This window comes from Nesoenas mayeri (genome assembly GCF_963082525.1).
Source record: "Nesoenas mayeri genome assembly, chromosome: 11".
In the NCBI taxonomy this organism is placed as follows: Eukaryota; Metazoa; Chordata; class Aves; order Columbiformes; family Columbidae; genus Nesoenas; species Nesoenas mayeri.
This window is the reverse complement of record NC_137563.1, coordinates 16139390-16151485: the sequence shown is the minus strand read 5'-3', so window position 1 is coordinate 16151485 and position 12096 is coordinate 16139390. Positions and strand designations below refer to the sequence as shown.

The 12096-nt window shown below is 38.7% G+C and overlaps 1 protein-coding gene across 2 annotated transcripts; it reads left to right on the top strand.

Moving 5' to 3' along the window:
* The first annotated feature begins 2619 nt into the window (after window positions 1–2619).
* On the top strand, window positions 2620–7560 carry GTF2A2 (general transcription factor IIA subunit 2). 2 transcript variants are annotated; one of them, XM_080350980.1, is made up of 5 exons: window positions 2620–2802; window positions 3383–3521; window positions 4034–4138; window positions 5453–5579; window positions 7248–7560. In XM_080350980.1, the coding sequence occupies exons 2-5, from the start codon at window positions 3450–3452 to the stop codon at window positions 7271–7273; spliced, it is 330 nt and encodes a 109-aa protein (XP_080207106.1). In that variant the 5' UTR covers window positions 2620–2802; window positions 3383–3449; the 3' UTR covers window positions 7274–7560. The 2 variants fall into 2 exon arrangements, with proteins under 2 accessions (XP_080207106.1, XP_080207107.1); XM_080350981.1 differs by lacking the exon at window positions 2620–2802 and having other exon boundaries at window positions 3103–3521.
* Window positions 7561–12096: the final 4536 nt, after the last annotated feature.

Below are 12096 nucleotides of genomic sequence, written 5' to 3'. Positions count from 1 at the left end.
CTTCCAATCCCTAACATTGTGTGATACATGTATATATATGTGTGGTAATAATTCATTAGTTACCTTCTGTTATTACTGTGTGCAACTGAAATGAAGATGTTTGAGTGGCGTTTCTGTGCGTAGATGTGACATTTTATAAATTGATTTCTACAACAGGGTAAGTACAGAAGTGGCAAAGATATTTTGGAGAAAGTGTCATTGAAAGCCGATGTGGGTAGACTATATTGCTTGAAGGTTCTTGATGTTCTGTGTAGCCTGGCAAAGCCATGTTCTGTTGGAAAGTAGTGGAGAAGAATGTATAAGGATTTAGTGCTGAAGCAGACTGAAGTCTTTGAGACTCTGGGGTGTTAAAATGGAGGAGAGTTTTTGGTTCCAAAAAGCTTAGAACCAGTTAGAGTAATATGTAACCTAATTCATAACAATGCAGTTTAGCATTTTTTTTTTTTTTCAGTGAAATAGTGAAGAATAGTACTTCTTACTATGAGGAACTTTGTACTGAGAAACAGTAGGTATGTTCTGAATTGCACACAATTGCCTGTATTTGTTAGCATGTTTCAGCAAGTTTGTTGCATCATGCACTTCAATGCTGTAATGAAAGCTTGAAATGTCTCAGCACTTGTGTCAGGCTTCAGGATTAGATTACATGTAGGTGGCGATGGAATCTTTTATAAAATGCCCTTGAAGTGTGTCATAGGGAGAGGGTGGCATTGGTGCCTAGTCATATGTCAGTTTCACTGATGTCATCTACTTGCATGTCTGTAGTTAATAGAATATTATCACTACATTGTGAGTGGGCACTTCCTAAACTAAATCTGTCACAAATAAGTTTCTTGGTGAAAAGCGTATTTCTTCAAGTGCCAGGTTTTTGGCTGTGTATTCTATGGATTTATACAGTATTTATTATGTAGAAGATGGCTTAAATGTATCTCTTATAAAAAACTGTTGTATTTGGAGATGACTTTAATTCTCAAGTTTTTCCATTCTCCCTCAGAAAAGTCTCATACGAGGATCAGAAGGGAGAGGGATAAGAGGTTGTGTGCTTTTTGTAACTACAGAAGTATTACAAAGTTTTCAGTGAAAATTCTTACTCAGTCCTTGTGGATGCAGGTCATTCTCTAGAGGATTTGTTTCACTGACTGGTTGTCAGAGATGCTTGAAATAAGTGCTTTAATTATACTTTTAAGGATACCTGGTTTTAGTCAGAGTAGCACTCTGAAATATAAGGAATATTTAAATATTCATATTCTGAAAGACAGATTTTGCAGGTTTCCTAGCTTCAAAATTGTAAGTTGAACTACACTGTTTCCCTTATCACATCTTGTTCTCTATATTGAGCAAACAGGAAAAAAGGTCATTTGTGAATGAAGAGGATGCAGTCATGATACAGTTTTTCATCGTTTCCCTCAAGCATGATTCTGAGATCAGTGAAATTAAAGCCATTCTTTGCTCAACTAGATCTTTTTTTCAGTTTGCATTTTGGACTGCCCAGATCACCCTGATTTAAACAGACCGGGGTTTTTGTTTTTTTTTTTTTTTTAATTGAAAATTATCTGAGGAAAAGCTACTGGAGCATTTTCAGGAAGTCCTTACCTTACCATGCTCCTTACTATAGCTTGCTCAGCTCCTAGTTAATATTTATGACATGGAATTCCCGGTTAATAATTACAAAAACTATTCATAGAAGACAGGTGGTTACTTTCCCAGTGGCTCTGCTGTGTTTCTTAATTGTCTGAACAAAGCCTTTTTATTAAAAAGAAAAGCCTGAGTAGTAGGGTGCTCTACTAGTTAGTTGAATAGTAAGATAGAAGGGTTAAGACATTGTCTGTTAGTAAACTTTAGTATGTGTAATATGGGCAATTTGCACTGATTGCCAAAATGATGCTGCAGCAGTCATGCAAAAATATGGGTGGTGAATTGTAGATGATACAACTGGCTTAAATTGATTATTACTATTCTTGACAGATGCAACAATTTTCCTTTGCCCCTTTGATATAGAGCTATGTATGTGCAAGACTCTTCACCTACCTCTTAAGAATGTTATGATCCTTTCTTTTTAAATGAGCTTGTTTTCTGTTTGTGTTCCAAGGTGTCATGGAGTAATGTGATAAACACATTTCTGAATATGCTAGCTTATGGGAAACTTTTTAAGTAGGAATAAAATAAATGCTATATGAAATAAATACGATTGGAAAAGGTCTGAATGTTTTATTTTACTACTTAGGAATATAGCAATAATGAGGCTTTTGTGATTGTATGCACTACCACCTCCCTCTCAAAAACATGAAATTTGGTTTCCAATGCATTGTAGGTTCACTACTTGCAGTGAAATGTAACAGTTATTTTGAAGATATTTTTTGAGTGGAATATTTCGATGGCTTTTGGCAGTTTGTACAGGTTAGTGTATACTGTTAGAGGGAAATGAGTTTTTTAGCTTAAGGAAGGCATGAACTTCAGTCATTTAAATAGGTAAAATAAACCTAAATCCGGAACTACAGTTTAACTGTCTGTTAATGTTATATAATAACATTAGAACGGTAACCCCAGCCCGCTGCAGCATTAACTGGGTGTGTAACGGAGGCGGTGCTGGGGACAGCCGCGGTGCTGGGGACAGCCGCGGTGCTGGGGACAGCCGCGGTGCTGCAGCGGCCGCTGCCCGCACCCAGGCACTCCGCTGCGGGGCGGGGCCTCCGCGCTGCGCGCTGCGCGCAGGATGCTGGGCCCAGCCCCTGCCCACGCCGTTGCGCTTCCGGGTCACGGGGCGGCCGAGGAGGGGCCCGCAGCTGTTCCGGCCGCTCGGAGCGGGTAAGGCTGGGGCCGCTGGCGGGGTCTGCAGCAGCGGGGGGAGCCCCGGGGTGCACCCGGGGGGACGGCGCTGCCTGCGCGGCTCCCCCTTCCTGCGGCGCCGGCGGGGATGGCGGGTCGGAGCCGCCCGCCGCTGGGTTGCGGCCGCCGGGGTCTCCGGGGCCGCAGGCAGCCGGAGTGGGGCGAGGGGGCCCGGCCCAGCCCGGGGACGGCGCGGGCGGGACGCGAGGCCGCTGGGTCCTCAGCGCTAGTCTGAACTCCCGCACCGGCTTCCTGAGCGCGAGGGGACGGAGACGGGTTTGGAAGCCGAACAGGCGGCGAACAGAGACGGCCCCGGCCCGGCGCGCCGCTTCCCTGCCCGCCGGGGTTGAAGGCCGGTCGGTAGCGGCCGGCGGCTTCTCTGCCCCTGCGGCCTTCTCGGCGGGCCCTTGTGCCGCTCCGCACGGCTTGGTGCTCTTGAGCACTCGTCGTTGTCGGTCTGCGTTTGCGGAGCGATTTTTGAAATTCTGTTTCCCCATGCTTTGCGTTGTACATTCAGGCTTCTGTTGTGGTTTTTAATTTTTTTTTTTCTTTTAATTAGAGCGAGGCCATAACGGGCGTCCAGAGCACTGGATGATCGGAGCGTGTCCAGCCCGTCCCGATAAACCATGGCCTATCAGCTGTACAGGAACACCACACTGGGGAACAGTCTTCAGGAGAGTCTGGATGAGCTCATACAGGTGTGGGGGGGGTTGGGGCCCGGCAGTCAGCTTATAAAAAAAGAGGTTAGTTATTAAAACGGCTTTGTGGCTGCTGTGTTGGGGTAGTTATGACCAACAGTTGGAAAACTTACTGTTTGAAATCGAAAGCTACTGATAATTTCTTCACATGAGAAGTCTTTTTGCTAACATCTTAGATGAAGGAAAATGTTTTATGTAAGTGGCATAATTCTCTGTGACCCAGTAAAGAAAGAGCCAGATTAATGTAGAACACTGTAATCGATTTCCTCGTTTGTTTCCAATTAATATTTATCAGCAAAAAAATGTCGATAGCACAAAATATCATGTTAGCACATGGTTTCTTGTCTCAGACCTAAACCAGGAAAAGAAGTAAACACAGGAACTTAATACTTCTGTAAATTGTTCTTCTAGACATCTGCCTCACCTGAACTTTGTTTTGATGTTTTTAATGTTTACTGCATTTTTGAGTTTACTTTGAAACAACTCAAAACTTTTTTTTTAAACTACTTTAGTCACAGCAAATCACGCCTCAGTTGGCCCTTCAGGTGCTACTTCAGTTTGATAAAGCTATAAATTCGGCACTGGCACAACGAGTCAGGAACAGAGTCAATTTCAGGGTAAGATAACAATATATAAAAGTTCTTTATGAGGAACAGTAGCTACACATTGATGCGGAATGTTGTTAAAAGCTGTGTGCTCTAAACAAAAACGAAGCTTCATTTTGACTCTGAAATAATGACTGTGTATGTGTATATTCTGTATGCAATTGTAAGGCTTGTTATCTTATTCTGCCAAGGATTTTTTTTTTTTAAGGAATGCAAAAATCAGAAACAGATTTGGTGGATGGATGAAAACCGGGGAAGGGGAAGAGGGAAATGCTTTGGTGGGTAGCCTTGCCATCCTCAGTGTCATGCAGATGGGGAGAGACACTTCTGCTTCTCTTAGTTGTACCTAGCAGAAGTGAGATGAGGCCAGATTTTCAGCCACATCTGTGATGTGAAGAGACACTAGAGAGTTGTAGATCTACGCTTACACAAGTCATTGGATCATTTCGTAACTATTTTCTGTACGTATGATAGAAAAAAATTGTTTGTTTTCCCAGGCAGCCACCCTAATTAATGTCAATAGCCAGCAAATTGTTAAATGTTGACTTGATTGTAATTTTGAAGAAAAAAAAGTTGGTTCTCCTGTTAACTTATGTCCTAATACTTCTACAGTCTCTGCAGAGCACATTAATGAAGCGGCATGTTAAGATTTTAGACTTTTAAACCATATAGATATGTTAAAAAGAGCCTAACTTCTTTTCTCTAGCACACTTAACTTGCTTTGTGTATGTAACATGGTATAGAAAACTGTTCAGAATGTGTTCAGTGGAGAAATAAAAAAATATACTCAGAGCCTAAGTTCAAGACTATCAGTTTAGAAGATGTGAGGTTGAAGGCTAAAAGATCTGCATATCAACATCCTCAGTAACAAATCAAAAGTGAGGGATACCTCTTTATGTCACATAGGTCAGTTTTGTCACGATTTCTTAATTTAAAGGGTTGCTGTATTTAAACAATTGCAGAATTCACATCTTGTTATGATCACTGCTGTAAGTGTTTATTCTTATGCCCCATGTTTTAAGAAATCTTTTCCGATACTGATCCTTTGTATGTGTTAGGAAAGTTATAAAACTTCCTAGCATACCTGTGAAGCTTCCCCTTGGATAGACCGTATCACTACACGGTCTTGACAATTTCAGCCACTGGAGGGCATTTAAACTACAGTTTTCCTTAGAATTGCTTTCTTGCCAAGTTTATATGCATTCAGGTTCACACTTGGCTTTATGGCAACCCTAGTTGTATAAGGTATGTAGTTCAGTAGATAGTAAACATTTTCTGTTACTTTTGAGCTGTATCCTATAGATAATATCTCTTGTCTTTTTAAAGGGGTCTCTGAATACATACAGGTTCTGTGACAACGTATGGACATTTGTACTGAATGATGTTGAATTCAGGGAGGTCACTGAACTTGTGAAAGTGGATAAAGTGAAAATTGTAGCATGTGATGGAAAAAGTAAGTATGGGATATGATATAAATAAGCTGAGACACAAGACTTGATAATTTATAGAAAGCTTTGCCCAAATGTGTGATTAAAGCTAGATTGATTGTATCAGTCAGACAAAAGTAGGGTTCTGCATTCTCTTTCACATATGATGAGAAATGAAACAAAAACAAGCTAAATGCTTCCCTCACTCATAAGCACTGAAATGGGAATGTGTTACAGGCTGCTGCACACCTGTTGTTGGGGAAAGTTTGAAGTAATCTTAATTGAATTTCTGTGTGGTGATTTTTCTAGTATTAACCCGTTTGTTAGAACACCACTATGTTTTATTGTGTTCAAGGAGTGCTGCATTGGCCTGAGCAATTGTCTGAGAAAAATGTCTGAGCAATTGTCTGAGAAAAATGTCTAAGCAATTTGATAGCAGGTGACGCAAGCACATTAAAAGCTTATGCTAGCATTTGCAAATCATATTATAAGATTTATATATTGCTTAATAGGGCCACTGTATGTACACTGCTTATGGGAGTTTATGTTCCATATCTGCTTGACTGGATTACGTTTGTCAATGTTCCTTGAAATTCTTTACTGAAAGAAAAAAGTCGTTTGGTGACTTGTGGCAAGCTGGTTTATAACTTTTAAAACCCTCAATGTGGCAGAATATCAATGAAGATTTGTGAAGTGGTGCCAGTTGTTTCATCCCTGCAGAGTGATGCTAAAAAGAAGTACTGAGAATGGAAAAGGCTTTATTTATTGTAAATATACCCTAGACCTCTGAAACAGGTTCTCCATGGCTTCCTGATGCTGGCATGATTACAGTGGTCAGTCCAAGTTGTAGTTTTACGGAGTTGAGAGGATTTATTGTTTGCTCAATTTCTGGTATTAGCCAAGCATATAATCTCACCCTGTTTATTTTTTATGTGTTATAGCTAATAGAGGAAACCTTACTTTCCAAGTATTAATCACTTTCACTCTTGATAAAGTATACATATAAGATTTAAAGAACTGAGTGACTTAAAGTTGCTGTTAACATTGCAGACTTTTTTTTCCCACGAGCTAAAAGAATGTAGTGAACACCGACTTGTCTTTCTCTGTAGCCAAGTTAGATATTTTTTTCCATGGATCTAAGAACAAGAAAGCAGTGATGGTAGTAATACCAGAAATTGCACTGGTCTTAATTGGTGCTTCTGACAAAAGTTCAGAACAGATAATTGCTCTCAGTTGTTTTATGAAGATCATGCTCATTCTTGCATCTGTTTTAAAGTGCATAATAATGATAGCCCACACTTCATAGGAGCTTATGCTTCTGGATGTGCAAACCCCTTTCTCATTAGTAGGTTGTGATTTAGCCAGATATGCTTAAAATGTGTATCACTATGAGTTAGAGCAAAGCTGCTTCTATTTTTAATGCGTTAATAGGAAATGATGTGTGTGCACAGTCTTCAAGTTTTGTACTGGCTCTTTTTGCTGTTGATAACTGAAGTGAAGCAGCACAAGCCGTTCATGCATAGCACCGATGGCAGTGGGGAGAATTGGGTAGGTACAGAACACGTTCTGAAGTGCTTGAGGAATGCTTTGGAGCTTGGGGAAGCTAATAGAGAATGATATTGGTTTTCTTTATGTTCAACTGTAGTGGGGGTATGTATTACTCACACTTCTTTTTTTTTTTTTCTCTTCCCTAGACACTGGTTCCAATACTGCAGAATGAATAGAACTGTGGTTTGTCTGCAATGTTTTCTGCTAATATGCAGCACTTCCTGGAAAGAAGCGAGGAAAGGGACTGTGTTGATACTTAATTCCTGTGATGCGGATGTGAGTTAGTCCGTGCTAGAAAGCCTCCCAATGAGAGCAGAAGAAATACTTGTAGCATTTCTTCAGTCTGCCTTCTAAGGCACGAATACAATGTTACCTTTTTTTGTTTTTTTAATTTACAACAGATACTGTTGCCTTTTTTTGTTCAAAATAATTTCTGTAATAAATTTTTATTTAAAAACTTGTGAATGAGTGATCATTGGAAACTTTGTTTAAAACCAGTCATTAATATTTATTCTCCCAGTATTGTTTAAGCATGTTTAGAGTAATGCTGCAAATGCAAAGGTCTTTCAGTTACAGAGTTCTGAGTATGGTTGTACTGATTAGTACTGCAAGAAATGGCTGTTTTAGAGTGATGGAGGAGGACACCAACAAAAGCGTAGCAGCTCGTGCTGGCCAATATATTTGCCTTTGTTACTGCATCTTTCTATATTAAATTTGTCCTTTTGGTACCTTCTGCTAATAACACACTGGCGTAAGTATCAAAGTTATTGTACAGCTCATCAAACTGAAATAATGAAATTGAGTCTTGTAAGATTGTACTACATTCTGAAGAAATGTTAGTGCTGCTTGTTTTCAATTTATGTGGAATACATTTAATTTGATTCCTGGCCAACAGGGTTTCAGTGAAAGAGCTGAGCTATGAATTCTGAGATATCAAATGGGTAACTTCATTTTTTTAGACTTGTGCATTTCACTAAACTATTGAGAAACCCTTAAAATAGTTTCTTTGCTGGGAGTGCAATATACTGACAACTCATTTGTCTGACTTGGCAGTGACTGTTCCAGTGTGGTCATAGGAATGCTAGCTGCTTCAGCAGTGTCAAATTCATTTGCTTTTGACAGTAGGCTACTTAAAGACCACTGGAAAATGGAAACCATAGAGAAGAAAAGTCGGGGAGTAACTTCAGATCAGTTTAAATCTTTAGTTTGTACCAAACCTGGAGCATAATTTACATACTGAAATTTTTCTCTACATGTCAGTAGCCCAGTCTACTAATTGAAGTAAAAGCTTTAGTATCTCTTCTAACACCTTTCCAGACTGATAAGTTATTGATCTTTAAGTCCTACCTTTGGACATCAAAGGATATATGAGGTCTGGTTAACTTCTTTTTCCCTCACTTCAAGTGAGAAAGGAGTTCACAAACTTGCTTGCTAGACTGTTTCAAGTATTATGTTTACCATTAATTTTTTTGTCTTGTATGTATGCTAAATGTCCTTTGCTGCAAATGGCAGATTGGTGAGTAACCGTTTTTGAAACCAGGAGAACAGATTGTTGCCATCATTTGAACAGCACAAGACTATCTGTTGAGATCATGATCTTAAAAGATGCAGATGTATATCTGTACTGTGGTTTTCTCTTTTTCTACATCAGACTCAGTCTTCTAGGTTTACACATTTTTGTTCTCTAATATCATGTGATAAACTGAATTTTGGCCCTTACAAGTATAAAAGTTGGCTGTTCTTACCTTCAGTTCTTTGCAGTCTCCTCCTGTCTCTGGACAGAGGCTTCTCAGTCTCCAGTTCTCTGTAGCCTTTGGACTCCCTCCTAATGCAAACAATGATATATCTGCTTTTGTTCTAGTTAAGTGTGTATTAGCGTATTTACTATAGCATTTTTCCATAAAAACAAATTTAATAGAGAAGCACAATTATGATGATAGGTTATTGTGGGGAATAGATTTATATTTAAATTTAATTGATACTCCTCTATTAGGCTTCTGTTGTGTTTCAACAGTTATGTATTACTGCTTTGATACTTGCAGGCTTAGTGCTACCTTAGCCTTTAATTGAAAGGAAATGCAATGTTTAACTGAAAAAATAATGTAATTAATATATATGCTAAGAAAAATTGCAAATGAAAGGAGAAATAATTCTGTTGACAAAGATGGCTGCTTCTTAGTAATCAGTGAAATTCAAATAAATGTGAGCAGTAGTAATAGTCCCATTGAAGCTCTACACTTGGTCCATTTGGAAGGAAAAAATGAGGAGTTACTCACTGTGCTGATGCGTAACAGTAATATTTTGAACTGTATACACTACTTATCTGGTGATTCCTATTCAGCATGAAAACTGAAATTTGAATATCGCCTTGCCATGTAAAGAAGCATTTGAAAAGGAGATGGACATTCTGAAATTAGTTGAAATGTTTTGTACCTAACTCCTACCGCACTGAAAAAATGCAACTGTTTAAGTGACACTGATGTTCTCGATTAGCTTGTTTAGCCTGAGTTAAGTGAGTGGGAAAAAGTGACATAGATGAAAAAATATATTAAATGTTACTTAAGATGCTGCTTAAGTGTACTAAGACTTTCCTTTTGTTAATAGCAATGTAGTCTTAAAAGAAATGCACAATAGACTTCAAACGCTTTTGGAGCAACTGCAGTGGTTGGGGACAGGAAGCAGTCTGTTCCTGGGCACAATGATTATGATTATTATGCCTCACAGCTGTCAACACAAGCTCTGACACTAGCTTGGCAGCACATTCTTTTTGGCTCTAACCACATTTCTGGGATGGCATTTGTCCAGGCTTTGGATCTACTACTTCTGTGGAGGCTTTTTCGGTTAGTTCACTGAAGGAAAAGGAAGCAAAGAGAAGGTAAGGGGATCTGATGCCAGTATTCTGCTTTTTACAGCTTTATTCTCCATAACTTTCTTGCCACTTCTTAGGTTGTGTGTTTGAATTTCAGCGAATCCCTCCATGTTCATATGATTAATGTGCTTTGTGGTCTTGAGGGATTTGCAGAACTTACACCTGAAAGTGTTAATTGCACTTTTCTTATACTAAGCTATTTTAATACCCAGTGGAAGACAAACTGTCTCACTTGCTACAGCATCAGCATACTTGATGCTACTTGGGGTTTTTTGTTTGTTTTTTCCCTGCCTGTAGTGTCACAGATTGATTAATTGATTTGGGTTTTTTTGCTAATTTTCTTCAGAAAGGTCACAGTTGCTTCCACCTACCTATCAGTAGCAGAGAGAAAGTAAAAGATACCTTTGCACCTTGACCTGGAATGGATGTTTCTATTTAGAAAGTAAATTAACTAAAAGAAAGTAAAGAAAAAGAATAAACACGAAGACAGAAGCGGCTGTGGGTGACAGCCTGTGTTTAAACATGGCTTAGAGAAAAAGGATTTTGTGAATTCCGTAAGTACATGAAACAGGATGTTATCTGAAGTAAGCTGTTTACTCAGTCAGGGATGTCAATATCTGACTTCAAATGTTATCAGAGAGACACAAATTAAAGTGGAGAGCATGAATAACTTATGTTGAATTCCCAGAAGACACGTTTCATCAGGATCATTATGAACTTTTACACAATGACTAGGTACAATGAGGTAGATGAGTTACACAAAACACAGATATTTGCTTTTAAGGATCTCAGCAGCTTGGGAGATAGTATTTCAGTTAAGGTATTAGTGACTTGGTTTTGCTTCTCTGTACTCTATATGTTCCTGGGGGTGGGGAAAGTAAAGTAGGAGCACAGTTAAAAAGCATTTTAACTTTAATAGGACTGTACTGGAAGATGTGGATTTTTCCTTCATTGTAACTTAAATGGTGGTCTTTGCTAGGAAAATAGCTTTGCTCAAAGATAAATTTACTGTATAAATTAGCCATTATGGCTTAGTAGGTAGCAAGTCACAGGTGTATTAATATTTTGGCTTTCATCTTGCACTAAAAGAGCCTGCACCCTCCAAGGAAGTAGGAAGTAGTTCACTGAGAGTCTAGTTAATGTTTCACGGTCACAGCTGTTGCAGTCAGAAGAAAAAGGACACCCCAACCCTGTTTCCTGAATCAATTTTACTCATGACTGCAAATACTTCACCAGTATTTTGTTCCTACAGGTCATGTTTGCTTCTAGTTCAAAATTTATTACCTGGTTTCCTCTGAATTAATTTCAATTGACCCATTTCTTTATTATAGAACATTTCAGAGATGATCACATACAGTACGAAAGAAATGCAAAGCAAGAAGGAAACAGACCCTCCCAACTAGAGTTAAGAAGAGCTGTTCATGGACTCTGTGTGTATGTACATATTTATGCCAGTTTCAACTCACATTAGGTTGTTCTTGTAAGACTAAAGTGAAAACCACTTAGAAATTAAATATAAATTAAAGACAGGTGAGATTTAAAAAAAAAAAAATCTGTTATTAGATTTCAGAATTATAGTTTTACCTTCCTCCTGTGCATATCTTGAAAGGTAAAATGGCAATTTACAGCATGTTTATTTTCTCCTTAAACAACTGGTGGTTTATTTAAAGTTCAGGTTGTTAGTTAAAAATTTCAGACAGGAGTGTCAGAAGTACATTTTCATCCTCTCACTACACAAAGTTAACACTAATATTTCTGATCTGACTACATTTCCAATTTGGATAGCCCAAGATTTTACTGATGAAGTTCAAATAGGGTTTAACCTATTTTTTGGAGGTGATCCTATACTCTGATATGCCAATGCTACTTTGGGCTAGAGCTTTTCCTACTCTATTTGAAGTTTATTCTTTTTTCAGTTTTGCTACTGACCTTGGCAAGTTAAGTCTTTTCTTTGTGTCCCGTTGACAGTTTTCTAAGGTGCTAGCTATCTTATTTCTAAGATACTTTCAGATTTCTGGCATACAAAGTTCTAAATTAGAGTGATATTTTTAATTGTCATCTGTAATGTAAGTAGACATAAATATTTTCTTTTTTTCTTTATGTATCAGTGCTTTGGCATGTGACTG

What these genes read in the sequence shown, in the direction of transcription:
- GTF2A2 (XM_080350980.1), top strand. Translation starts at nt 3,450, where the DNA reads ATGGCCTATCAGCTGTACAGGAACACCACACTGGGGAACAGTCTTCAG. An exon ending in GGAACAGAGTCAATTTCAGG is followed by an intron (nt 4,139 to 5,452) that starts GTAAGATAACAA and finishes GTCTTTTTAAAG; the next exon opens with GGGTCTCTGAATACATACAG. An exon ending in TGTAGCATGTGATGGAAAAA is followed by an intron (nt 5,580 to 7,247) that starts GTAAGTATGGGA and finishes TCTCTTCCCTAG; the next exon opens with ACACTGGTTCCAATACTGCA.